Here is a 27,541-nt window from a genome sequence, read left to right as displayed (position 1 = left end):
CCCAGACATACAATCACCTACTTTTTGATAAAGGAGCTCCTGTTTTTTTGCACAAATCCAATGTTGAAGTTAGGGTATCATGGAGCATCTTCTTCTCACCATTAGGTGGCAATGCAGGGAACCCTCCCCTGAAAGCAAGTTGTTGCTGTTTCCAAGTCATCAGGATGACATATGAACCCAGTCTGGTGCAAGTCAGTACCAGGGCAGCATTAGGGCCTTCCCTGGTAGAAGTTCGATACTTGATGCTGGTGCAGAAAACCCTGCCAGTTTCAAAGATGGGATCCAAGGTTCTGGGATTAAAGGCCAATGTCCGGTCAACTGAAGCCTAAGCCGAGTTACCATTACAAATATGTTTGAGCAAAAATACATTCTTTCTTTCTCACATAACAAAATGAACATTGAAATAAGTTTTGTGAAATATTACTAATTTGAAATGATAAGATATTTTTATGACCAATAAAATATTTTTTAATTTTTTGATTTTTTTCTTTCCTGGACATCTCAAACTGTAGGACTTTAAAGATCACCTTGCTACATTTAAACTAGGGTTTGTTCTCCTTTTTTGTTTGTTTTTTTTTTGGGGGGGGCAAACTCATTTGATGCTCAGGGATTACTCCTGGTTAAGTGCTCAGAAATTGCCCCTGGCTTGGGGGAACCATATGGGACGCCAGGGGATCAAACCGCAGTCCTTCCTTGGCTAGCGCTTGTAAGGCAGACACCTTACCTCTAGCGCCACCTCACCGGCCCCTTGGGGTTTGTTCTTGTGACATTGCACTTATCAATAAAACTAAGTCACTAACTCATTTTCTATGTTCCTCGTAATTTTCTTTCTAAAGCACATCCATTTATATTAGCCCCAGTTTTTTTTTTTTCTCTGAATAAGTTATAAGACTATATTTTTGCCATTGTTATCTGGGTCATGTTATTTGTTTCTGGGTCCTTTGGCATCTTTCTTTACAGCAGATTAGAAAATGTTATTTCTGAGTCTCTCTTTGCACTCACACTTTACTATATAACAATAGATCGTTTGATGCTGTGTCAGTTTAGCTTTCAGGGTAATTATGTTTATGTATTTAGCATCTCATTTTTGCAAAGAATGTTTTGAGTGATAATTAGACTTTACTCAATTTTTTTAAAAAAAGATTAATGCTTTCAGGTATATTGGCTTCATTTTAAAAATTTTGAGGATTTCCATACCACAAAATTTATTATTTTTATCAAGAAATTATTACTTTTATGAGAGATAGCACAGGATAGATAGCACAGAAATAGCCGGAGAGATAGCACAGAGGCAGGGCATTTGCTTTACATGCAGAAGAAGGACAGTGGTTCAAATCCCGGCATCCCATATGGTCCCCTGAACCTGCCAGGAGTGATTTCTGAGCGTAGAACCAGGAGTAACTCCTGAGAGCTGCTGGGTGTGACCCACAAGCTAAAAAAAAATGATCATTTTTAAATTTTGATTCTTAAATTTTTAATTTGATTTAATTTAATTTTAATTTTAGATTTAAACCTTTTGGTATACTGAAGAAATTGGCAACTTTTGATCATTTAAATCTACGGGTCAATAACTTGCAAATATAAATAGACCCAGCTGTATAATAACAAATATGAAAGTTCTGTACACATTATTTGATTAATTTGTTCCTATCTTGAGATTTATTCTAATAAGCACTTTTTTCTGGGACTAAAATATTTCTTTATATGGAATATTTATTTTAATTGTTTTGTTTTGTGGTGTCCTTTTTTTGAAGGAGCCACACAGTGATGTCAAAGGTTTACATGTTCTGCATGCAGGGATCACATGGGTCAGGATCTGTGGACCATATGGGATGCCAGAGATCAAATTCAGGTCACTGGTATTCAAGGCAAGTGCCCTACCCACAGTACTATCTGTTGTATTTTTTGTTATACAACTTTTGTTATACAACTATAGTTGTAGTTTTGAATGAATGGGATATTATCAACTAGTCTGTAATATAACTCTAAGATTTTTTAATACTTGTACAATTCTACTCTAGGATTATTTTCTAGTTGCTTTTCTAGAGTTTTCAGTATTCATTTATATTATTCAGTTCCTCTTTCATATAATAACTATGCCACATCATACATGTTAAAATACATGTACCTTTTAATAGCAGTTTTTAAAATGTCTTCAATCTATGTAATTTCTGTCATTCAATTTATACATAGATATATCTTTTTACATAAACAGTTGGGTTTATTGTTGCTATTATTATTTTGAATAAAATTGTTTCTTGTATTAGAAATAAGAAAATAAAAGTTTTTTTTTGGGGGGGCCACACCCTGTGACGCTCAGGGGTTACTCCTGGCTATGCGCTCAGAAGTTGCTCCTGGCTTCTTGGGGGACCATATGGGGCGCCGGGGGATCGAACCGCGTTCTGTCCTAGGCTAGCGAAGGCAAGGCAGGCACCTTACCTCCAGCGCCACCGCCCGGCCCCAGTTTTTATTTTTTTTTACATAGTCATTTTGGGGCTCGAGGGAGAACACAGTGGTAGGGCATTTGCCATACAGGTTCCTGACCTGGGACTGACCCTGGTTTGATCCCCAACATCCATATTGTCCCCTGAGCCTTCCAGGAGCTATTTCTAAGTGCTGAAACAGGAGTAACCCTGAGTGCCTCCAGGTGTAGCCCAACACCCCAAAATACCTAGTCATTCTATAATCCTAGCTCTTTATCAGTTATAATTTTTCATTATCATTTCTTGCAAGGCTTCTACTCAAAATACTCTTCCTCATTCTCTTAAAATTTGTAAAGTTTATATTTCTATGCTTGGAAGGATGATTTTACAGGGTAAATTTAAATATTTAAACATTTTATTAAATTTTTGCTCCACTTTACTCTTGCTCACACAATTTCTAAAGGGAATTTGGGTGAAATTTTTTATCTGTGCTTCATTATGAGTAAGGGTTTTCCTATTTGGATTCCTTAAAATTTTTTATTTCATTTTATTTTTATTTTATTTTTATTTTGGGGCCATAGCTGGCAGTATTCAGATTTCTCTTGGATGTGTACTCAGGAATTACTCCTGCCATTCTTGGGAGACTGTATGAGATGCCAGGAACTGAACCAGGTTGGCATGTATACAGTAAGAATCCTACCTGATATACCCAGTCCCAACCTCCATAAATTTAAATATAATACACCTATGTGTATTTTATTTGTCTTGCTTAGGAGTATGCTTGGAATTACTTGGTGGACTACACAGTGCTGAGGAGGTTGACTTTGGAGTTTGAACATATAAAGTATCTGCTGTCTCCCTTTGAGCCATGTCTGTGGCCCTGGGTGTAGTTTTCATAAATATTAATACAGCTTATTTTCTGAGTTTATTGGATCTGTGGCTTAGTGTCTGAATAAATTGAATTTTCCTCCTTCCCACTTTCGCTTGCTTTTTTAATTTAATAATTTTTTATTTTATTACTGTGATATACTGTTACAAAATTGTTCATGATTAAGTTATAGAGTGTTTAACACCCATCCCTTAGTTTATGCACTTTTCCTGACACCAATGTCTGCAGTTGCCTTTTTGCCTCCACCTGCCTCCTTGGTAGATATTTTCCTTATTCTCTCTCTTTCTCTCTCTCTCTCTCTCTCTCTCTCTCTCCTCTCTCTCTTTCTCTGTCTCTCTCTCTTTTTCTCTCTCTCTATCTTTCTCTCTTCTCCTCTTCTCCCCCCCCCTTTTTACCTTTTAGACACTAATTTGCAATAGTTACTGAGGGATATCATGCATATAACTTTTTTCTTCTTTCAGAACACAGTTTTGTCCAGAGTGATCATTTCTCTCTTTTTTTTGTTTGTTTGTTTATTTTTGGGTCACACCTGGCAGTGCTCTGGCTCTATGCTCAGAAATCGCTCCTGGTAGGCTCAGGGGACCATATGGGATGCCGGAATTTGAACCACCTATCTTCTGCATGAAAGGCAAAGGCCAAGCTATCTCTCCGGCCCCTGGAGTGGTCATTTCTAACTATCATTGTCACATGGTCTGACTTTTTCTCTGCCCTAACTGCGCATCCCCCACACACACTATTTGTGGCAAGCTTCCTACCAGGGACTGGTCCACCTGGCTCTCGTTTCTATTGTCTCTGTATATTATTACCATACATACTATTTTTTTCTATTTTTTGATGATTTATTTTTTTTTGATTTTTGTAATGTTTAATTACATGTAAAAATTTTTCTGACATAGTTTTATTTAAGGCTCCCAAATCATATAAAGTAGTGGATAGTATGGGTGATATGTTAATAGGTGAATGCCAGTAGAACATTGAATTCCAATATTCAACGCTTTGAATTAACTTAAAACTGTAAGTATATATATTTAACAATAGAAATTACATATTAATCAGTGGTGCCAATAAGCAGAAAAAAACAACATAAACTAAAAGCATAATAAAAGGCCAGATATGCAAGTTGATAGTGCCTATCAAAATGTTTCTTTCTATGGTAGGCTCTTTACTTTGCTGTGAATTTTTTGGTATCACATTTTTTTTCTTTCTCATAGAATTTTTTAAATATAATTTTTATTTTAATTATAGTGGCTTACATAGCGTTCATAGTAATATTAGAGGAACATATTTACATTGAATCAGGGGAATGCCCACCACCGAATTGTCCTCCCACATCTGCTCCCATCCTGCCTCCCATATCCTCCACTCTCCCCCCCCCCCAGGAGCTGCTAGAATGCGTGGTCCCTTCTGTGTCTAGTTTATTACTTAGTGGTCTTATAACTGTTTGGTCTTGGTGCCTCCATTACTGCCCCCTCTAATTGGGAGGTGGGACTAGAAAGTTCAAGTTATGTGGTTTTGTTTGAGGAAGAGAAAAGTAATATAATAAGATAAAAATTGACTACGCCAACTATGAGCAGAGTTATTCTAGAGGCTCTCATCCTTTGTTTGAGGGACGAAGGGGAAAAGAAGAAGGTGAAACACCACAACAGTTCAAAAAGAGGAATCAAATAAGATATCCAGTGAGCACTGCAGCAATAAAAATATGCACCACATAGTTGCCATGGTCTTGAGATAGGAAATATGACAAGGCACAAAGAGAAAGAAGAGAAAAGAAGAAAGAAAAAGTAAATATATAAATAAAAAATGGACAACTACTTTAAATCTACCCCAAAACAAAGAAATAGACAAAAACTAGATAAAAAATAATAAAAAATAAAAAAAGAAGGATTATTTAGTGTTTTTTGTCTCCCCAACCCCCTGCATAGGCACAGTAAATATTGGGGTCATTTGAAACGGGAATCCCCTTGGCCTAAGAGATACAGGGTTTCTCTAACCTTGGAATATATTGTCATGGAATTATCTATAGACTCCTTTTACGTCCATTTACTCTCCCCGTGGTGTTTTTGTGCCATATGGAAGACTTCTGCTCCAATCTGGATGATAAAAACAGACCTCTAAATCTAGAGGTCTCAGTCTGTGCACAGGTCAAGGAGTGGAACTTGTGATGAAGACTTTCTTTGTGATTTTAGAAGTTCTGTTTCCTTGATGTCATTTTAATCTGTCTTCTGTGGTTAGTGGTCTTGGCCCTTGCACTGAAACTCGGATGGAGCCTGGGATATCGTCCCCGCTCAGTTGCAATTGCCTCAGTCAGGACTCTGGAATTAGAGGTCATGATTGTTGTGCAGGACGTAGACCAAACCCTAGACTAGGGCTTTCTTGTGGTCCCAGAATACATACTGCCCGGTCATGGTTCTATCAGCCAGTCATCTGTAGATCACGTTCTTGGTTTTGCACGGCCCATAGTGTGGTAAGTCTTCTGATTTTGTTTTATCATTAGTTGGTAAGGTAGGATAACCTGTTCTTATGTCCATTTGTTCCCAATTTCCTCGTCAGGATATCATATTAGAACTGGCACATGTTGGAGTTCGAGTAATATTTTTAAAATTTCACAAAAGAATGAGATTATTCTATGTCTATTCTTCTTCCTCTGACTAATTTCATTCAGCATAGTACTCTTCATATCCATCCATGTATTTGCAAATATAATGACTTCTTTTTTCCTAATAGCTATATAATATTCCACTGTGTGGATGTACCACTGTTTCTTTATCTGCCTGTCTGTTTTTGGGCATTTGAGTAGTTTCCAGATCCTGACTATTGTAAATAATACTGCAATGAACATAGCAGTGATTTTTGCATTGTTATTTTGAGTCATTAAGACATATTCAGGAGAGTATTGCTGGGTCATACGGATGCTCAATTTAGAGTACTTAATAAAAGTTCATATTGTTTTCAAAAGAATTTGGATTAGTCTACATTCCCACCAGCAGTGAATGAGAGTCTTTTTCTCCCTATATACACACTACCCATATATACTTGTTATTTTTGATTTGTGCCAGATTTGCATTTCCCTAATGATTAATAACAGATCTTCTTTACATGTGCCTTTTTACCATCTATATTTCTTTGAGGGAAATTTTGTTAATCTCTTCTCCCCCTCCCTTTTTTGATAGAGTTAGCTGTTTTTCTTTTTCTATTATTCTCTGTAAGCTAATATCTTAGATATTAGCCCCTTATCAGATAGGTTTTGGATGTATAATTTATCACATTTATGGTCAGACTTTGATCTTACTCATCATTTCCTTTGAGGTGCAGAAGTTTCTTAGTTTAATGTAGTCCCATTTGTTTATCTGTTCTTCCACTGACATGGTCAGTAGTGTTTTTTTGTTTGTTTGTTTGTTTACTTTGTTTTTTTGGTTTTGGGCCACACCTAGTGACACTCAGGGGTTACTACTGGCTCAAAAATCGCTCCTGACTTGGGGATCACATGGGATGTTGCGGATCGAACTCAGGTCCTTCCTGGGTCAACTGAGTGCAAGGCAAACACCCTACCACTATGCTTTCACTCGGGCCCCAGGTCAGTGGTGTTTTATCCTTGAAGATGCTTTTAGCTTCAATATCATGGTGAGTTCTGCTTATATTTTCCTCATTGTACCTTATGATTTCTTATCTCATATCAAGGTCTTTAATCCATTTTTATTTAACTTTTGTGCATGGCATTAAAAAGCATTTTAAGTACAGTTTTTTGCTTGTAGCTGACTAGTTTTTCCTGAGCCACTTATTAAAGACATCTTTCTTGCCCCATTTCACTTTTCTTACTTATTTTCAAAGATTAATTCAGCATATACTTGAAGGTCTGTCTCAGGATACTCAAGTCTATTTCATTAATATGTGGTTGTCTTTATTTCAATACTATGCTGTTTTAATTATTACTACTTTATTATGGTGTCAGCCTATAATTCTCACTCTATAACTATCTCTTTTTTTGTGTGGCATCTCTCTCTGCTTTTGGTATTAGCGTGTTATTGGTTTCATAGAATTTATTTGAATGTATTCCTGTTTCTTTAATTTTCTGAAAGAGTCTAAAAATGATTGGCAGTAGGTCATCTTTAAAATTTGAAAGAATTTATTAGAGGATCCATCTGGGCCTGGGCTTTTGTTTAGGGAAAGACTTGTAATGACCATCTCAATTTCTTTTATAGTGATAGACCTATTGATGTATTCCAGATCACCTTGGTTCAGCCTGAGGATGTTATAGGAATACAAGAACTTATCCATTTTATTTATTTTATCTTATTTTCTGTAACTGGGAGGAGCCTAACTGGACTTGCTAGAAGATTCCTCATCTTGTCTTGGTGCTTCTCTTTACCCTCAGCATCCTGATCCAGGTGCAAAATGGCACTTCTGAATCATAAATAGAACTCCACTCTGTTTGCCTTAGTTTCATGGGACCATCTCCTTTTCCACTATTGCTTTAAATGTAACTTCTGTTCCTTTTCTTGTTGGTATTCATATTATACATTTATGACACTTTTGCCCCATAGATCTGAGAGAATTCTATTCTATTTTCCAGTTTTTATTTTAATTTTCTATAAATTTTAGAAGTTTACATTGTTGTATCTGCAAGTTCAGGATTCTTTCATAGCAGTATGTTCTGAGTTTACTAATGAGCACATAAAAGGCATATTTTTCTTCATTTTTCTGGCAGTGTTTTTAAAAATTCTAACTATTCTTTCTGAATTTCCATATATACTTACATTTCTACTACTTACATTGATTTATATATAATTATATATAATTTATGTATAATAATTTTGGGTAAAGGGAGACAGAATGTATGAATTAAAAGGAGGTGTGGTGAATAGGTCTTTAGTAGTATAGTGGAAGAGTTTGGTTGTGGAGAAGCATTCTGCATCCTTCACTAGATTTCATTCCTGAACTTTGAACTTCCGCAATAATTCTTCATTTCCTACTCCTTATGTTGTACATTGTAACTGGAATTGGATATTTCCTTTCCCACGTGGAAGGCTACAACAAACTGAATGAGATCTTTCTCTTCCTCTACGTTGATTAGACTCTGAAATCATCCCAAAGGGATGTTTTCTCTTGAGAGTAGGTCTTGTTACTTGATTGCTCTGGTATTTTTCAAAATGTTGATTTTCTTTTTTTTCCTGCCTGCTGCTATAAGTACAAAGATACTTTCCTCCAGTTTTCTCCATTGGAACAAATGTTGGAAAGGTCCTGAAGTAAACACATAAAAGTATATATTTCTTCCACAAGTCTGGGTCCCTAAGGTTTTTTGTTCTCTCTAAGATTTGTTCATACTAAGTATCCAGAAATTAATCAACTACAGCTCATGGTTTTCTACCTGGCAATGATTTCTGTGGAAGTTTCTGCTCCAGTAACTTGTGAATCTATGTATTTGCTTTTCTCTCTCTCCCAAAATGGGACAGTGTTTTGTACTGTGACCTTTCTTCTCTGAAGGATCTTAAAAGAGTTATTGATAATTTGCATTTGTTTTCCTTGTTAGGATAAAATGGTGAATTCTAAGCTCCTTACATGAAAGATCAGAAACTGGACAATGCTTTTTCTCTTTGGAGAATTAAAGGGGATGAGAGGTTGAGTCACACCTTCTCAGGCATTATTCCTTATTCTATGTTAAAGGATCACTACTAGCAGTGCTCAAGAGACTATATGTGGTACCCAGGATTGAACCAGGGCTGACCACATGTAAGGAAAACATCTTACCCACTTTGCTCCATCTCTGGTGCCTTTTCTTTTTTTAATTTTTAAGAAAATGCTCTTAGCTATCACATTTAAGAATTTACATACTGACTTATTTTGAGCTCATAAAAGGTTAAGATTTTTTAAAATCATTTTTAAAAGATAGGTACTTGATGTATGTTAATATCTGTACTTCTCTAATATGAAGAAATACAATTTAAAACATGACATGATATAAGGCATAACCACCTATACTTATTTGGAACAGTTTCATTTTTTTATGTCTTTTTCACATTAAGGATATGAATTACCCTGTGGAAAGAATAATGAAGCTCATTTTTGTTATTTAAATATGGGCTGAGATAGCTCTATTAGGCTGAGCTTACATTTTGCATGCAGGAGGACCACATTCTGTCCCCAACACCATAAGGTCACATGAATACAGCCAGGTATAGCAGACCCCTATCCCCCCAAAAATGTTCAAAATATGTATTTCCTGTTAATTTTTTCCTTTTTATGTTTATATATTTTTGTTTTTTATATTTTTAGTATATATATATATATATATATATATATATATATATATATATATATATAGGTTAATTTGGTTTGGTTTTGGCAACACACCCAGTGATGTTCAAGAGTTATTTCTGGCAGTTATAGGCAATGCAAGCCTCCTACCCACTATGCTATTGCACTAGCCCCTTTGCAACTGAGTTTCCTACATGCATAGATTCCTAAGAGGAGGAGATTAAATCTTTTTTGAAATATTTATCTCTTAGAAAGTGGTAAGTGTTGCCAAAGTTGAATAAGAACATATTGTTGCTCAATAGGGAAATCACTAGTGACTCAAACTTCATTATTATAATTTATCCTTGACATTTGAAACCAGAATAGTTTTAATAACACCCTTCCCCAATATTTTTATTTCATTGAAAGGTAATTCTGCAACACTTTTTTTTTTTTTTTGTGGTGGTGGTGGTGGCAGGTCACATCTGTAGGTGCTCAGGTTTTATTCCTGGCTCTTTGCCATGGAAGTTTATAGGATATAGGGTATTGAACCTGCATGTAAAGCTCTTACCCTACATGCTCTACTATCTCTCACTTCTAATTCTGCAACTTTGAACATGTAAAAAGTTTAGGTTTGCAAAAGATTTGACAGTTTCTCCTAGTCTAGGAACCATCAGAGCTGGTAGGTGGTCTTATCCATGCTTCTTCATTAGGAAGGAGATGGGTACATTCATACATACATCAAGTATACAACTAACAGATATATAACTATGTGACCAGCCAGTTGTAGGGATAAATATTATAACATGCACCTCTGAATTTCAGTGTTTGATACCAAATTATTTTCTACTACAGAATTAGCTTTAGATGCCAGGTGTTTATGCGTAATGTCTATATTTCAGATATTCTCCTTATATATTTATTGTGAATTTTATTCCTATAGTAGTAAAATAAATGCTTCTACTTATGATAAATATAGCTCTAAAACTTTATTATCAATCTTCTTTATTTTTATTTGTTTATATTTGTTTTTATTATTAAAGTATTAAGATTTATAAAACAAAAATTTTAAAGTAAAATTGTTTATTGGAAGACATTTATGTAGGGAAATGTGATGGAATAGAGAACATGGGCTTCCCCAAAGGGGTTGGTATGTTTCACTGATGCAGTTATGATTTTCTAAATCCAATCATGTTTGGAGATGTTATTTGTCAAGTTTGTATAGAAAATCCTTGTTATCACCTTCAGATCACTGTGTTTTAACCAATTCTGAGGAGCTTATTTTATTTATTTATTTATTTTTGATCAAAGGAACTGAGAGTATTACAATATAAAAAAGTAAAAGATATAAATTGCATAAATTTGCATTTATTTAATAAGAGTACAGACACTTTTTAAAAAGTAATTGTTCTTTATTTTCTTACAGATAAATCCAAAGGAGTTGCTAAAGTTGCTATAGTATCCAAAAAAAGGGTAAGATCATATTTTCTTACATAAAATCCATAGACTTCAAATTTGATCAGATTAATATTAATTTTTATGAAATGCAATGGAGGGATCATTCTGTTGTAGTGTATGCAGTGTGGTAACATTTTTGAGTGGTAGGTAACTATAGCACTAAAAGGTAGACATATTAAGCAAAATTTAATTTTGTTATTTTAATATGGGATGAAGATAGAGGTGGTTGTTGAGCCACCTTGCAGTTCTCAAGGCATACTCTTGTCCTACACTCAGTGATCACTCCTGGCAAGTAATGGAGACAATCTGGGGTCCTGCAGATCAAAACAGGTCTGCTGTATGCAAGGAAAATGCCCTAATCTTCTACTCTGACTCACAAATAAATGTTTAAAAATGACATATTATTTTTTTCATAATGGCATTTGAGTTTATGTTTTCTTTATGACAGTAAAACTTTATGACTTACATTAGTGTTGTCATTAGAGTTGTCACAAGTGAGAAGAGGGCATTGTAAGTTAATTAACAAATTTCACTTATCTACGTCGTATTACATGTATATACTCTAATTGGGGGGAAGGCCCCCGAAGTCAAGCTGAGGAGGTCCAGGGTCACTCCTAGCAATTCTTGTCCCGTGGACTGGTGGTTCAATATGAGGGCCTTAGGGTGCAGTGCTGCTAGAGCCTTGTGGGATCAGTGATTATCTATGCTCAAGGTTCTGAGGGCCCTAACTGATAGTTCTGGGGGCTCTCTATGCTGTGCCAAGTAATGTTTAGGACCATCTGATATTGGGTATGCAATTACAGTTATCTCTCGTTAAGGCTTATTGACTCATGTACTATTTCTCCAGTCCCCCCAAATACTTATTATTATAATATGTTGTAGTATTTACAATCCAAAGGAAAATTTGGTAGTTATAATGTATGACTTAATATGTGCGTTACCTTAAAGTTGAGGAGAACTTCAGTAGAAATTTTCTAACCCTGGTCTCTTTTCTAGTTGAAGTTTATAAAGTTGATATTATTTTAAACGAGTTTAAAATTTTAATATGTCACTCTATGTACTGCCTGCAGGAAGATATTCAGACTGTACTTAATGAAAAAGTTGTGATTGGTATAGGATGAATTTTGGCTTCTTTCTAAATGATCTATTCTTCATAAGACATTACTGGAAAAGGCAGTCCATGTTTAAAAATGTTCTTATAGGTAGTTAACATATTGATGACATAGAAAAGGAACTGCGATCAAAAGAAACCCTTATTCTCATTAGTAGTCCCTATGAGGTTGGCAGAGGCATAGACCTAGAAAAGGTTTGAGTATAACCCTTTAGGAGCAAAAGAAAAGTTGGACAGCAATTTATATTGAGCAAGCAATGAGGTAAGCAACTCAACACATATTATTCTGAATATAGGAAGTTTTTTCAACCAAATTTTGTTTTGTCCTTTTTCTTTCTGTTTTTTGATTATATGTCAGATTTGGATTTTTTTACTCAATAATGCCTGTTGTGCCTCTGAAGAGAAGAATTCACAAGATTGCCCTTGAAAATAAAGGAAATTGGTCTTATATGTATGTGTGAAGTGATTTTTGGAGAGGATAAATATATGAAGAGTAAAGGGTTACTGATGTGGATAGAATGCTTTTCAATTTTCCTAGTAACAAATTTAAATGAAAAATTTATAATGAATTACAATTAACTTTTCTATGTATTATTTTATTTTTATTATGATTCTCAGTGAAAGTAGTACATACAGTCCTTATAGTAGCACTTTTCAAATATAGCCCATAGCCTGGACTCTAACGTATGGATATAGTTTGTTAAAGCTGTAACATAGGCATACTATAGTAGACATATGTAACAGATATTACTGTTATGTAACATACATAGTATAACATAGACTATAAGACAAATGAGTGAGTTTTTGTTGCTTTAAATAAGTGTGAAATACTAGAATGACTGTAGAATATCCTGAGGCCATTTGACAGTAATTTTTATCTGTTGAACATATTAAATAAAATTTTTATTTTGTCTTTTTAATTTCATTTTTTGCCTAGTAAATGACTAACAAATAGAGATTATTTTAAACGTTTATCTTGACAGGATATCTATATCACAGATTTTAGTCAGCTGCATATATACTAAGAAATGTGCTGGTGCATTTAGCTGCTATTGTAGTTCACAGCTTTTCGGGTGAAGGGTCTACCAAGTGGTGTTCTTCAAGCCTGGGACCCCATGCTTGATTATTTCCCTGGTTGGGAGTTTAACGCAGGAGCCAAGGATGTGGGACCTTCAATGCTGGGGGTTATCCAGGTTATCCCTGTAGTGCTTGGTCATCTCCATCCTGTGATTCTGAGATGAATCAGGCCTGGTGAATGCAAGGCAAGCACTTTAGTAGCTATACTATCACTCTGACTATAAATAATGAGCATCCTTGTATATGAATTCTTATATTCTGGTGCTGTTGTTCCTATAGGATAGATTTCCTGAAGTGTGATTTCTAGATTGAAAACTAACCAGGGTACTGCCTATCTTTCTTGAATTATGAAGAGACCTTGAAAACTGAATTGTTTAAGGTATGTGTTGGTCTATGCCAATTTTTTTTCTGGCAGTTATTCCCACCATATGGAGAGAGATTTAAGAGTTTCACCACCTTAAGCACTGTTCTGAAATGCTTGTGAGTAGGTTTCTAGGGTCAATGTAAGAGTTCTGTCATAAGGTCTCTGCCACTCCTATAGACTCCTTTTGTCATATGTTCAGCTCTGTTTAGATAGTGTGAGTAGTATATATGCACTGGCCTAACTTCTGTCCATTGTCAGCAGTGTGTAAAAAATTGAGTCTGTCAAAGTACTAATTTGAGTCTATTTGATGTAAACAAGGGTAGTCCTAATTAAAGTGTTTCTAAATTCCTTCCTACTTTAATATTCCTGTGTAAACAGGAGATAGCATGATGCAGTAGAAAGAATATAATCTTATGAATGAAATTTATCTGGCTACAGCAGCTAATTCTGCTACTTAGTTGTTATGTGATCTGAGGCAAGTTAACACCTTTGCACCTCATTGAAGTAATCGCTATTTTGGGAACAATAATAATTACCTTGTATGAGTGTTATAAAAGTTACCTTGAAAAGCAATTAATAGCATATAATTACTTTATTTTAGCAGGTCCTTGTTTAATAAATGTCAGTATGTTCTCCTTAATTTCTCTTTAGGAGAGACTGAAAAATATTTAGCTTTCCTAGCCTTTTAATAACATCATATTTAAGATTATGTAAAGACCTTTTCATTTTGTTTTGGTTTTGTTTTGGGGCTACCCTCTAGCTGTGCTCAGGGCTTACTCCTTTTTCTCCACTCCAGAATTACTCCTGGATGGTTTAGGGGACTATGTGGGATGCATAGATAGGACCCAGGTTGGCCTTGCGCAAGTCAAATATCCTACTCACATATTACAGCCCTGTAAAGACCTTATTTTTTAAAAATTTCCACATTGATATCAAAATTTAGCTTATTTTTACCAACATAATAAAATAAGTTGAAGGATAAAATGTTTAAAATTGTCCAAAATTCACCAACTTAATTAAGCCAATTTTATTAATTTAATTTAAAATTGTTTTTTGGTTTTTGGGCCACACCCAGTAATGCTCAGGGTTTACTCCTGGCTATGCACTCAGAAATTGATCCTGGCTTGGGGGACCATTGTGACATCAGGGTTTTAACTGAGGTCTGTCCTGGATCAGCCACGTGTAAGTCAAATGCCTTACCTCTGAGCTATCGTTTGGCCCTATTAATTTAATTTTAATAGAATTTCACTATTATTTATATATGCATGTCAATTTGAGTAATTTTAATCATTGAATATATTCTGTTCATGTTATTATTTATATGTCATAATCCAACTGTTTTTTGTAGGGTTTATTGCATTCAAAAGATTTTTTTAAATTAGAGAAATAGCATTTATATTCAGTTAAAATTTTAGTTCTAAGGAAAAATCACTTTTTTATAGTCTCTATAAGTTTATTCATATATTATATTAAAGATGCATTTATTATTAAATACATTCTATATTTATGTATATCTGTATAAATAAATGATCATGGATAAATTATATATATAAGATACTAGCACAAATATGGGTAAGCAGATTGCTTTGTTTACTTAATATATTCTGGACATCTTTCAAGTGAATGACATATACTATCTAAAGTGTTTACATGCATTTTATTTTATGGATATGTCTTAATTTATTGAACTATCTCCTTCATGTTAAGATTAACTCATGCTTTGCAAAGTGCAAGTAAAATTGCAGTAACATCATTGCGCACTTTAAATAATTTGTGTAAATATTTTTATAGGAAATATTACTAAAAGTTGGCAAGTCGGCCCCCTATATAAGCACATTGTTGTGTGTGTGTGTGTGTATGTGTGTGTGTGTGTGTTTAACTACTCAGACTGCATCCTCTCCCTCTACCCCTTCCAAAGAAAGGGAAGAACAATCATCAATGGCCAAAAGAAGTCGCAGAAGCAACACTTAGAGTGGGCTTCATTCTCAGGAGAGGATGCTCTGACTCCTCCTGTGGCTTCAGGAAGCACACTGTTTTTGTTTTTTTTTCCTAAATTGCTGAATAACCTTTAAAAAAAAACCCTCAACATTATTATTGTAGAAATGACAGTCTATTTGTTTTAAGGAAACATCTAAATTGTTTTAGCTTACAAATTCTAGAAATTAACAATTTCTAGATTGATAGGAAAATCAAGAAGTACAAAGTAAACTATAATGTTAGACACAGATAACACACACATACACACACCTTGTGCCACCTCCAAACATTTTAGTTTTATCGTTTTTCTTTTGGTTTTTGTGCCACACTCAGTAGCGCTCAAGGGTTATTCCTGGCACTTCACTCAGAAATCCTTCCTGACAGGCTTGGGGGGACCAAATGTGATGCCGAGTATCGAACCTGGGTTGGTCCCGGGTCAGCCGCAAGCTAGACAAATGACCTGCCTGCTGTGCTATCGCTCCAGTCCTGAATTACTAAAAGTGTTGATGTAAGGATAATTAGACTTGGACACCCCAAGTGTTCACTGGACACGCCCTAGGAATTGGACCTGGACAGGCCCCATGGGAATGTCCTCTTGTGACTGTGGTATAAGAAGAAAAACTTTGACAATTTGAGGGGGGCCAGGGTAGAGACAGAGCAACCAGAGGTAAAGAAAGCATCAGCGAGATCCTGCCTACTCTATATCCTTCATTTTCTATTCTCTCTCGAACCCAGATCTGTTGGCCTCTCCCGGCCCTCTCTGACCTGTCAATTTCTATATATTCCTCTCCCTCAGATAACCCCAGGCAGCAGCAGACTTCAGACTTTCGGAGTGTATACAGGATACTTGGCTTCTAGCTCTCCCTCTGGTTTACCTCTTTCTCTCCCCTGATGATGGAAATTCCAGATGGGTCTCTACAAATCGGTGTCCCTCTGAGGGCCCCTCGCCCCACCGGGCAGCCTGGCCTCATGAGCCTATGTGAGTCTTGCAACTAATTACAGCCTTATAGATAACTGCAGTATTCTGCAAAAAGTATTGTAGATCAAAAAGTTTTTAAAAAATTAAAAATAGAAATATGTATGGTTGTAAATAAACCTTTAACATTGTTATCAAATTTCAGCAGAGCAATTGCTGAAGTAAAGGGGATAACCTTCATCACAGAAAAGGAAATATTAAGACATTACTGTAAAGGGCTCAAGATAGTACAACAGTTAGGTCATATGGCTAGCATGTACCCAACTCATATTCAGCTCCCTGTACCACATTGTTCCCCATTCATCTCCAGATGCAACCACAGAGAACCCCGAAGACCACCAGTTGTGGCCTTGGAGACTCTCAGTGCCTTTGGGCTAGCATAAGTTTCCTTAGCATCACAGGACCCAAACAGATGGGGCCGGAGAGATAGCATAGAGGTAAGGCATTTTCCTTTCATGCAAAAGGTCCGTGGTTCGAATCCTGGTGTCCCATATGGTCCCCTGTGACTGCCAGGAGCGATTTCTGAGTATAGAGCCAGGGGTAACCCCTGAGCACTGCCGGGTGTGACCCAAAAACCAAACCAAAACAAAACAAAACAGGGCCCAAACAGCATCATATTCTTGTTTTCATATCTTTATTTAAGCATCTTGATTACAAATATGATTGTGATTAGGTTTCAGTCATGTAAAGAACACTCTCCTTTCACCAGTGCAACATTCCCACCACCAATGTCCCAAATCTCCCTCCATCCCACCCCACCCGAACCTGTACTCTAGACAGGATTTCCAGTTCCCTCATTTATTCACATGGTTATGGTAGTTCTCAGTATAGTTATTTCTATAACTGCACTCACCACTCTTTGTGGTGAGCTTCACGAAGTGAGCTGGATGTTCCAGCCCTCATTGTCTCAGGATTGTTGCAAAAATGACTTTTATTTTTCTTAAAACCCATAGATGAGTGAGACTATTCTGTGTGTCTCTCCCCCCCCCCTCTGGCTTATTTCACTCAGCATGATATATTCCATGTACATCCCTGTATAGGAAAATTTCATGACTTCATCTCTCCTGACAGCTGCATAATATTCCATTGTGTATATGTACCACAGTTTTGTACCACAGTTTCTTTAGCCATTCATCTGTTGAAGGGCATCTTGCTTGTTTCCAGAGCCTGGCTATTGTGAATAGTGCTGCAATAAATTTAGGTGTGAGGAAGGGATTTTTGTATTGTATTCATGTATTCCTAGGGTATATTCCTAAGAGTGAAATAGCTGGGTCGAATGGGAGCTCAATTTCCAGTTTTTGGAGGAATCTCCATATCGCTTTCCATAGAGGTTGGACTAGATGGCATTCCCACCAGCAGTGGATAAGAGTTCCTTTCTCTCTACATCCCCGCCAGCACCGACTGTTCTCGTTTTTTGTGATGTGTGCCAATCTCTGTGGTGTGAGATGGTATCTCATCATTGTTTTGATTTGCATCTCCCTGATGATTAGTGATGAGGAGCATTTGTTATGTGCCTTTTGGCCATTTGTATTTCTTCTTTATCAAAGTGTCTGTTCATTTCTTCTCCCCATTTTTTTGATGGAATTAGATTTTTTTTATAGAGTTCTGTCAGTGCCCTGTATATTCTTGGACTCTGGAATTGAACCACCTGCCTGGTTGGTGTAGAATTGCAGGTGAGGCCCTCAGACCACCTGAGTACTTGTTGGTATGCCCCACCATACTTCACTTCCACAAAAAAGAACTGGGGCCCAAGCGGTGGTATGGAATGGTAAGGTGTCTGCCTTGCTGGCGCTAGCCTAGGGCAGACCGAAGTTCGATCCCTTGGCGTCCCATATAGTCCCCCAAGCCAGGACTAATTGGCGAGCGCATTGCCAGGAGTAAACTCTGAGCATCACTGGGTGTGGCCAAACAAATAAAAAAAAAAAGAATTATCTGTGGATTGTAGGACAGACTAGAGAAAAGCATAGTAACCAAATATAATGTGAAATTCTAGTTTAGAATATTAGAAAAATAAAAAAGACTATAGGGTATTGTAATCAAAGCTATTTGTTTCTGGAATAAAGATAGATTCTGAGATCATAAATACAGAATTGAGAGTACAGAAATGAACTTTCAGATTTATGAACAGTTAATCTATAAACCAAGGTTCTTGGTGCTTATAGAGGAGAAAGGAGAACCAAGAAAGGATGCTGGGAATAGTGGGTTGTCACATGCATATAAATGAAGCTAGAGACATACACTATTTACAAGTGTTATTTCAACTTTAATGAAAGACCTTGAATTAGATAAAAATTCATAAGATAAATTTAATGAAAACATAAGTAGAACTCTTTAGGATTTGGACGTTAGCAGTGTCTTTAATGATCAAATTCCAACTTTAAGAATAGCAGAAACAAAAAGACAATTAGGAGTACCTAAATTGAAAATGACTACTGTAATTTATACATCTATACAATTTATACATGTTTGTGTCAAGAACTTAGGCTATTATAAGTTCTGAAGAAAACAGTTCCCCAAATGATGGCAAAAGTTCTTTATATTCAGGATTTTTCATCCGACTACTTGCAGTGTAAGATGCTTACACTTTATGACTAAATAGCTATATGTTTGTGTTAACTAATGAGCTTGAAATTAATATGAAATTTATATACTATAACTCACTTGATTCACTTATCTATCATTTCCCAAAGATAAATATTATAATAGATCCCTACTGCTGGTTTTTTGCTTTAGGGCAGAAGAAAAGCTCTAAAAATAATAATAAGCAGAGAAACCCCCGGAGAAGAGTCATATTCAAGTTTCAAAACTCGTTTAGTTTCATTTTTGCTTCTAGTTTATAGATGTCACTTAGCTTTACATAGGCCATTCCCCAAATTTGAATCATTCAGCTATATCACAATTTAGCCATTTTCTAGACTGTTTTCTACTATAGATTCCTTTAATTTGACTTGTTTTCTTTTAGTTTCTGAAGGTAAAATTTAAGCAGAGTGAAACAAATACATAGTGCATGTTTTTCTATAATAACTTATCAAAATAGAGCTTTTTAATTTATTTTTATTAGTTTTTAAAACATTTATAATTAGGGCTGGAGTGATAGCATAGCGGCGTTTGCCTTGCAAGCAGCCAACCCAGAACCTAAGGTGGTTGGTTCAAATCCCGGCATTTCATATGGTCCCCGGGCCTGCCAGGAGCTATTTCTGAGCAGATAGCCAGGAGTAACTCCTGAGCGCAGCCAGGTGTGGCCCAAAAACCAAAAACAAAAACAAAAAAAAAAACCCTTTATGATTATGGAATCACACCAGGAGAACAGGAGTTGCCAAACCAAACTTATTCAAACTCATTCGAACTCATTCAAGGAAAGTGTTCTACTCACTGTACTGTCTCCCCAGCCCCAAATAGAGGGCATTTCATCTTAAATGTTTTTTTGATCTAAATTTTAAATTCTATTCCAGCGAAGAGCACATGCATAGTGTGAGTCTTGAGTTTGATCTTCTGCATTGCTTTTTGCCCAAACCCAACATTGCCTGGTGTATATATATAGTCCTGGTGGCTCCAGAGCACCACTAGTTTTCTCCCTGTCACTATTTTGGTGACCCTGGTAGTTTCCAATTATTCCTGGGCCCAAACTTAATTACTAAATATTTTTCAGCAGATATAGGACAAAGAGTCACTGGGAGTGACCCTGGGCACTCAGCACTTCTGGAGGAGGCCCTTATGAAAAAAGTGTAAATGCACTCACTTCAAATGCATTTGTATTTTTTAAATATATGTAAAAATACTACTACAGAAAATAATTAATTTACTCTTTCAAATGATCACTGGAAAACTTAACATAGTAAGTTCTTATAATACCAATTTAAATTACCCTATGGTCATATATTCAGAAGGAAATTGCATTACTCTAAGGCACTATAATGAAGCAGCCTTCCAGGGAAATGATCTTCTTTTAATTCAATGTTATGGGGATCAGAGCGAGAGAATCAAGGAGGCAAAAACATGTGTTCTATACTACTTAGTCACGTTCCTTGCCCCAAGGAATGATTTTTAACAAGAATGTTTAGTAACTAAATCAGCTTGGTTACTATATAGGAAGATTTACCTCCCTCCTCTTGAATTTATGTCTGTAGAAATTCTCTGGGTTAATTATTCTTAGTAGAATATTACAAGTAAACAAAATATATTAACTGATTTTATTCAAAATTTTTTCTGTATCATGAATGAGAATAATAAAGAACCCTTGATTCAAAATATCTATTTTTCAGAGTGTACAATTATATTTGTTATTTAAGGTTTTTAAAGCCTGCTTTGAGATTTGTGTATTTTTTTATTCGCTCTTTTTAAAAATTTGTCTTTCAGTATGTGGATCAAACTTTAAGCAAGTAGTTACTTCTAGCAGTGTCTATAAGATAGCCAATGTGCTGAGAGGATCTGGGAAATAGAGGGGAAATGGTGTATCAGCGTGAATAGCAAGGAGTTAAAAACTGTTTTTCTTTCCTTGTGATAAAGCATTAGTATCTGCATATGGAAATCATGCCATTCTCCAAGTTCTTTTTTTATTTTTTCAAATTATCTTTATTTAAACACTGTGATTACAAATATGATTGTAGTTGTATGATTACAGTCATGTAAAGAGCACTTCCCTTTCCCAGTGCAAGATTCCCACCACCAATTTCCCAAATATCCCACCTCCCCAACCTCCCAAATCTGTACTTGAGACAGGCTTTCTATTTCCCTCATTCATTCACATTGTTGTGATAGTTTTCAGTGTAGTTATTTCTCTAACTGCACTCATCACTCTATGTGGTGAGCTTCATGTCATGAGCTGCACCTACATGGGTAAATGGGGGGAAATAATGTTTGGGACTGAGGCAGTAAAAGATTTGAAATGAGCTTTGTAGGGCAGTATCAAGGTCACAATACAAGATGGATATTATGCATATATAAACTATATGCATATAACACTATCAATATATATTGTACGCATGGGGGCAATAGCCCCTGCGTGGTTTTTGAAATGGAGACCAAGGAGAAAAAAAATTCCAGTGACTGTCCCAACAATTCTCCAACTTCTTAAGGTTTAAATGCCAACATAGTGTCCTGTAGGCAGTGAGCTGCTATTTTACTGGAATTACAGTTCTTTCTATGTGGAAGAGGCATTAGTGGTATTTATCTTTTCTTTTCCTTTCTTTCTTTTTGTTTTGTTTTGTTTTTGAACCACTCCCAGTGATGCTAAGGGGTTACTCCTGGCTATGTGCTCAGAAATCGCTCCTGCTTGGAAGGACCATATGGGATGCTGGGGGATGGAACCACGGTCCATCATAGGCTAGCGCTTGCAAGGCAGATGCCTTACCTCTCGCATCACTACTCCAGCCCCAGTGGTATTTTTCTATATGTTATTTGTACTAGTCCAATTATTGATCAGAGAAGATAATTTGATGAATCTGAGGTGTCTCTCATTTTTCATTTCAGAATGATTGTGTAGCTTTCAGAATTGCTTTTTAGTAGTGGTTTGTTTAATTGAAATTATTTTTAAAAGAATTTTAATTGAGGCACCATGATTTACAAGTCATTCATAGTTGAGATTCAAGTGTACAATTTTCTAACACTAATTGGCTGATCAGTGTCAACTTCCTTTTACCAATATTTTGTTTTCTTTTTTTTTAATTTAAACACCTTAATTACATACATGATTGTGTTTGGGTTTCAGTCATGTAAAGAACACCATCCATCACCAGTGCAACATTCCCATCACCAATGTCCCAAGTCTCCCTCCTCCCCACCCGACCCCCACCTGTACTCTAGACAGGCTCTCCATTTTCCTCATACATTCTCGTTATTAGGACAGTTCAAAATGTAGTTATTTCCCTAACTAAGCTCATCACTCTTTGTGGTGAGCTTCCTGAGGTGAGCTGGAACTTCCAGCTCTTTTCTCTTTTGTGTCTGAAAATTATTATTACAAGGGTGTCTTTCATTTTTCTTAAAACCCATAGATGAGTGAGACCATTCTGCGTTTTTCTCTCTCTCTCTCTGACTTATTTCACTCAGCATAATAGATTCCATGTACATCCATGTATAGGAAAATTTCATGACTTCATTTCTCCTGACAGCTGCATAATATTCCATTGTGTATATGTACCACAGTTTCTTTAGCCATTCGTCTGTTGAAGGGTATCTTGGTTGTTTCCAGAGTCTCGCTATGGTAAATAGTGCTGCAATGAATATAGGTGTAAGGAAGGGGTTTTTGTATTGTATTTTTGTGTTCCTAGGGTATATTCCTAGGAGTGGTATAGCTGGATCGTATGGGAGCTCGATTTCCAGTTTTTGGAGGAATCTCCATATCGCTTTCCATAAAGGTTGAACTAGACGGCATTCCCACCGGCAGTGGATAAGAGTTCCTTTCTCTCCACATCCCCGCCAACACTGTTTATTCTCATTCTTTGTGATGTGTGCCATTCTCTGGGGTGTGAGGTGGTATCTCATCGTTGTTTTGATTTGCATCTCCCTGATGATTAGTGATGTGGAACATTTTTTCATGTGTCTTTTGGCCATGTGTATTTCTTCTTTGTCAAAGTGTCTGTTCATTTCTTCTCCCCATTTTTTGATGGGGTTAGATGTTTTTTTCTTGTAAAGTTCTGTCAGTGCCTTGTATATTTTGGAGATTAGCCCCTTATCTGATGGGTATTGGTTGAATAGTTTCTCCCACTCAGTGGGTGGCTCTTGTATCCTGGGCACTATTTCCTTTGAGGTGCAGAAGCTTCTCATCTTAATATATTCCCATCTGTTAATCTCTGCTTTCACTTGCTTGGAGAGTGCAGTTTCCTCCTTGAAGATGCCTGTAATGTCCTGGAGTATTTTGCCTATGTGCTGTTCTATATATCTTATGGTTTTGGGGCTGATATCGAGGTCTTTAATCCATTTGGATTTTACCTTCGTACATGATGTTAGCTGGGGGTCTAAGTTCAATTTTTTGCAAGTGGCTATCCAGTTGTGCCAACACCACTTGTTGAAGAGGCTTTCCCTGCTCCATTTAGGATTTCCTGCTCCTTTATCAAAAATTAGGTGATTGTATATCTGGGGAACATTTTCTGAGTATTCAAGCCTATTCCACAGATCTGAGGACCTGTCCTTATTCCAATACCATGCTGTTTTGATAACTATTGCTTTGTAGTACAGTTTAAAGTTAAGGAAAGTAATTCCTCCCATATTCTTTTTCCCAATGATTGCTTCAGCTATTCGAGGGTGTTAATTGTTCCAAATGAATTTCAAAAGTGTCTGATCCACTTCTTTGAAGAATGTCATGGGTATCTTTAGAGGGATGGCATTAAATCTGTATAATGCCTTGGGGAGTATTGCCATTTTGATGATGTTAATCATGCCAATCCATGAGCAGGGTATGCGTTTCCATTTCCGTGTGTCCTCTCTTATTTCTTGGAGCAGAGTTTTATAGTTTTCCTTGTATAGGTCCTTCACATATTTAGTCAAGTTGATTCCAAGATATTTGAGTTTGTGTGGCACTATTGTGAATGGGGTTGTTTTCTTAATGTCCATTTCATCCTTATTACTATTGGTGTATAGGAAGGCCATTGATTTTTGTGTGTTAATTTTGTAGCCTGCCACCTTGCTATATGAGTCTATTGTTTCTAGAAGCTTTTTGATAGAGTCTTTAGGGTTTTCTAAGTAGAGTATCATGTCATCTGCAAACAGTGAGAGCTTGACTTCTTCCTTTCCTATCTGGATTCCCTTGATATCTTTTTCTTGCTTAATCGCTATAGCAAGTACTTCCAGTGCTATGTTGAATAGGACTGGTGAGAGAGGACAGCCTTGTCTTGTGCCAGAATTTAGAGGGAAAGCTTTTAGTTTTTCTCCATTGAGGATAATATTTTCCACTGGCTTGTGAAGGCCATCTACCACAATATTCTGTTTTCATCTCACCCTGCCCCACTTACCATCTTGACACGAACAATTTTAAGTTCATTGTAGTTCGTTTTTCATGCTTTCAGTTTTGTTTGTTGTTTTTCAGATATATAGATGCAGCATACCTCTACATTGCCAATGTTTCTGAAGCTTCAATCTGCTGTCCCTGTTACCACTGCCTACTTTTTCTGAACTTCATTCCCTGACTTTCTTTCCTACCTTTCTCAGATATGTACTTAATGAAATGTATAACCCCAGTTGATCCATTGCATTCCCTCCTGTCCTGTACTTCTGTATACCACAGATAAGTGAGATCAACCTCTATGTCTTTCTTCTTCTAACTTACTTTGAAATTTTCCTGGCAGGCTCTGCCGGCCATATAGTATGCCAGGGATTGAAACCTGGTCAACTGTGTGCAAAGCAAATGCCCTAATTGCTATGCAATCACTCAGATCCCTCTTACACTATTTCTAATTTACTTCTTATATTAAGAAATAAATCTGAAAGTTTGAACAATTGTGTCTTACTTCAATATCATAAGAAGAATTTTATTTATATTTCATTTTATTTACATTTGGTGGGAGAGTCACTTCACATGCTCGGGTCACTGATTCTTGTCCATTTGGGCCAACAAATATATATAACAAACATATACTCAACAATATATACTCCAGTTCCATTCAAGATGAAGTGAAATTTATGAATTTATCCTACCTTGTAGTTCATTATATAGTTGTAATGTGGGCATGTCTAATGGACATTTTATTGTCCATATGATGCCTTCTCTATTCACTCCTCAATCATTGGAGACCAAGGTTGATTCCATTGCCTAGCTATTGTACTAAGTGTTGCATGAGTAGTGCTGTGTATGTGTCCTTTTGATTGAGGGATTATGTGTCATAGGAATATGGAATTTCTGGGTCATATGACAGACAATTCTTTTTTTAAATAATATCTTTATCAAACTCCATAATTACAAAAATGTTTGTAGTTGAGGTTCAGTAATAAAAAGAACACCCCCTTCACCAGCTTATCACCAGTGCAACATTCCCAACACCAATGTCCCCATCTCATTCCTCCCTTGCCCACTATGTGTATGTGATACAGACATTCTATTTCTTTCACATTGTCATGCTAGTTGTTAGTAAATGTAGTTATTGCTCTAACTAAACTTAACACTCTTTATGGTGAGCTGGTCCTTCCAGCCCTCATTTCTATTGACTCTGGGCATTATTAAAATAATGTATTTTGGGGCCGGGTAGGTGGCGCTGGAGGTAAGGTGTCTGCCTTGCAAGTGCTAGCCAAGGAAGGACCGCAGTTCGATCCCCGGCGTCCCATATGGTCCCCCCAAGCCAGGGGCGATTTCTGAGCACATAGCCAGGAGTAACCCCTGAGCGTCAAACGGGTGTGGCCCAAAAACCAAAAAAAATGTATTTTATTTTTATTAAAACCCATAGATGAGGGAAACTATTCTGTGACTATCTCGCTCCCTCTAACTTATTTCACTCAGCACAATAAATTCCATGTACATTCATGTATAAGAAAATTACATGGCTCATCTGTCCTAATGGCTGCATAATGTGTATATTGTATATTGTGTATTGTGTATATGTACCACAGTTTCTTTAGTCATTCATATATTGTAGGGCATCTTGGTTGTTTCCAGATTCTGGCTATTGCAAATAGGGCTGCAATGAATATAGGTGTGAAGAAGGGATTATTGTATTGTGTTTTTGTGTTCCTAAGGTATATCCCTAGGAGTGGTAGGTGGATCATATGGGAGCACAGTTTCTAGTTTTTTGAGGAATCTTTATATTGTTTTCCAATATGAAAAAACCACCATATTGTTTTCCAATATGGACTAGATGGCATTCCCACTAACAGTGAATAAGAGTTCCATCCTCTCCACATGCCTGCCAGCACTATTTGTTCTTGTTCTTTGTGGTGATTACCAGTATCTGTGGCATGAGATGGTACCTCATTGATGTTTTGATTTTCATCTCCCTGATTATTAGTGATGTGGAACATTGTTTCATGTGCCTTTTGGCCATTTGTATTTCTTTTTTGAGAAAGTGTCTCCCCACATTTTGATGGGGTTAGATGTTTTTTTCTTGCTACGTTCTGTCAGTACCTTGTATTTGTATACAATCTTGTATTTGTATTTGTATACAAATCTAAGATTTGTATCTTAGATATTAGTTCCTTATCTGATGAGTATTGAATGAATAGTTTCTCTCATTCTGTGGGTGGCTTTTGTTTCCTAGTCACTATTTCATTTTCTTTTCTTTTTCTGGTTTACACCCGGCAGTGCTCAGGGGTTACTCCTGGCTCCACACTCAGAAATCACTCCTGGCAGGCTCGGGGGACTATATGGGATGCCAGGATTCAAACCAATGACATTCTGCATGAAAGACAAAACCCTTACCTTCATGCTATCTCTTTGGCCCCCTAGTCACTATTTCTTTGTGCTGAAAAAGCTTCCCAGCTTCATATAGTCCCATCTGTTTATCTCTGCTTCCACTTATTTGGAGAGTGATGTTTCCTCCTGGAAGATGCTTTTAGTCTCAGTGTCATGGATTGTTTTACCTACGCATTGCTCTATATACTTTATGGTTCTGGATTTGGTATCAAGGTCTTTAATCTAATTGAATTTGACCTTTATGCATGGTGTTAGCTGGAGTTCTGAATTGAGTTTTTTTGCATATGGCTGCCCAGTTGTCCCAATGCCACTTATTGAAGAAGCTTTCCTTGCTCCATTTTGCTTTTCTTGTACCTTTATCAATGATTAGTTGATTGTATATATGGGGAACATTCTCTGAATTCTCAAAGTTTATTCCACTGATCTGAGGGTGTTTCTTTAGTCCAATATCATGCTGTTTTAATGACTATTGCTTTGCAGTACAATTTAAAGTTGGGAAAATGATGCCTCCCATATTTCTTTACCCAAGGTTGCTCTAACTATTCACGGGTCTTTATTGACCCAAATGAATTTCAGGAGTGTTTGGTCTACTTCTTTGAAGAATGTCATAAGTATCCTTAGCGGGATTGCATTAAATCTGTACAATGTTTTGGGGAGCATTGTCATTTTAATGATTGGCTCTCCCCCCAATCCATGAGCAGG

General features: G+C 36.5%; 1 protein-coding gene and 1 non-coding gene across 2 annotated transcripts in view; one reads left to right on the top strand and one right to left on the bottom strand.

Annotated features, from left to right (window-relative positions):
- Positions 1 to 27,541, top strand: part of ZCWPW2 (zinc finger CW-type and PWWP domain containing 2) — a 118,499-nt gene that overhangs the window by 58,363 nt on the left and 32,595 nt on the right. Inside the window, exon 4 of the mRNA XM_049766476.1 lies at positions 10,970 to 11,016. Within this exon, the coding sequence (XP_049622433.1) occupies positions 10,970 to 11,016 (47 nt within the window). The remainder of the gene's footprint in view (positions 1 to 10,969; positions 11,017 to 27,541) is intronic.
- On the bottom strand, positions 15,432 to 15,646 carry LOC125998530 (small nucleolar RNA U3). The gene has a single exon (XR_007492075.1). It is a non-coding gene; the product is annotated as a small nucleolar RNA U3 (small nucleolar RNA).

This window comes from Suncus etruscus, chromosome 20 (genome assembly GCF_024139225.1).
Source record: "Suncus etruscus isolate mSunEtr1 chromosome 20, mSunEtr1.pri.cur, whole genome shotgun sequence".
Taxonomy (NCBI): Eukaryota; Metazoa; Chordata; class Mammalia; order Eulipotyphla; family Soricidae; genus Suncus; species Suncus etruscus.
Note: the sequence above shows the minus strand (reverse complement) of the source record. Positions and strands in the feature narration are given on the sequence as shown.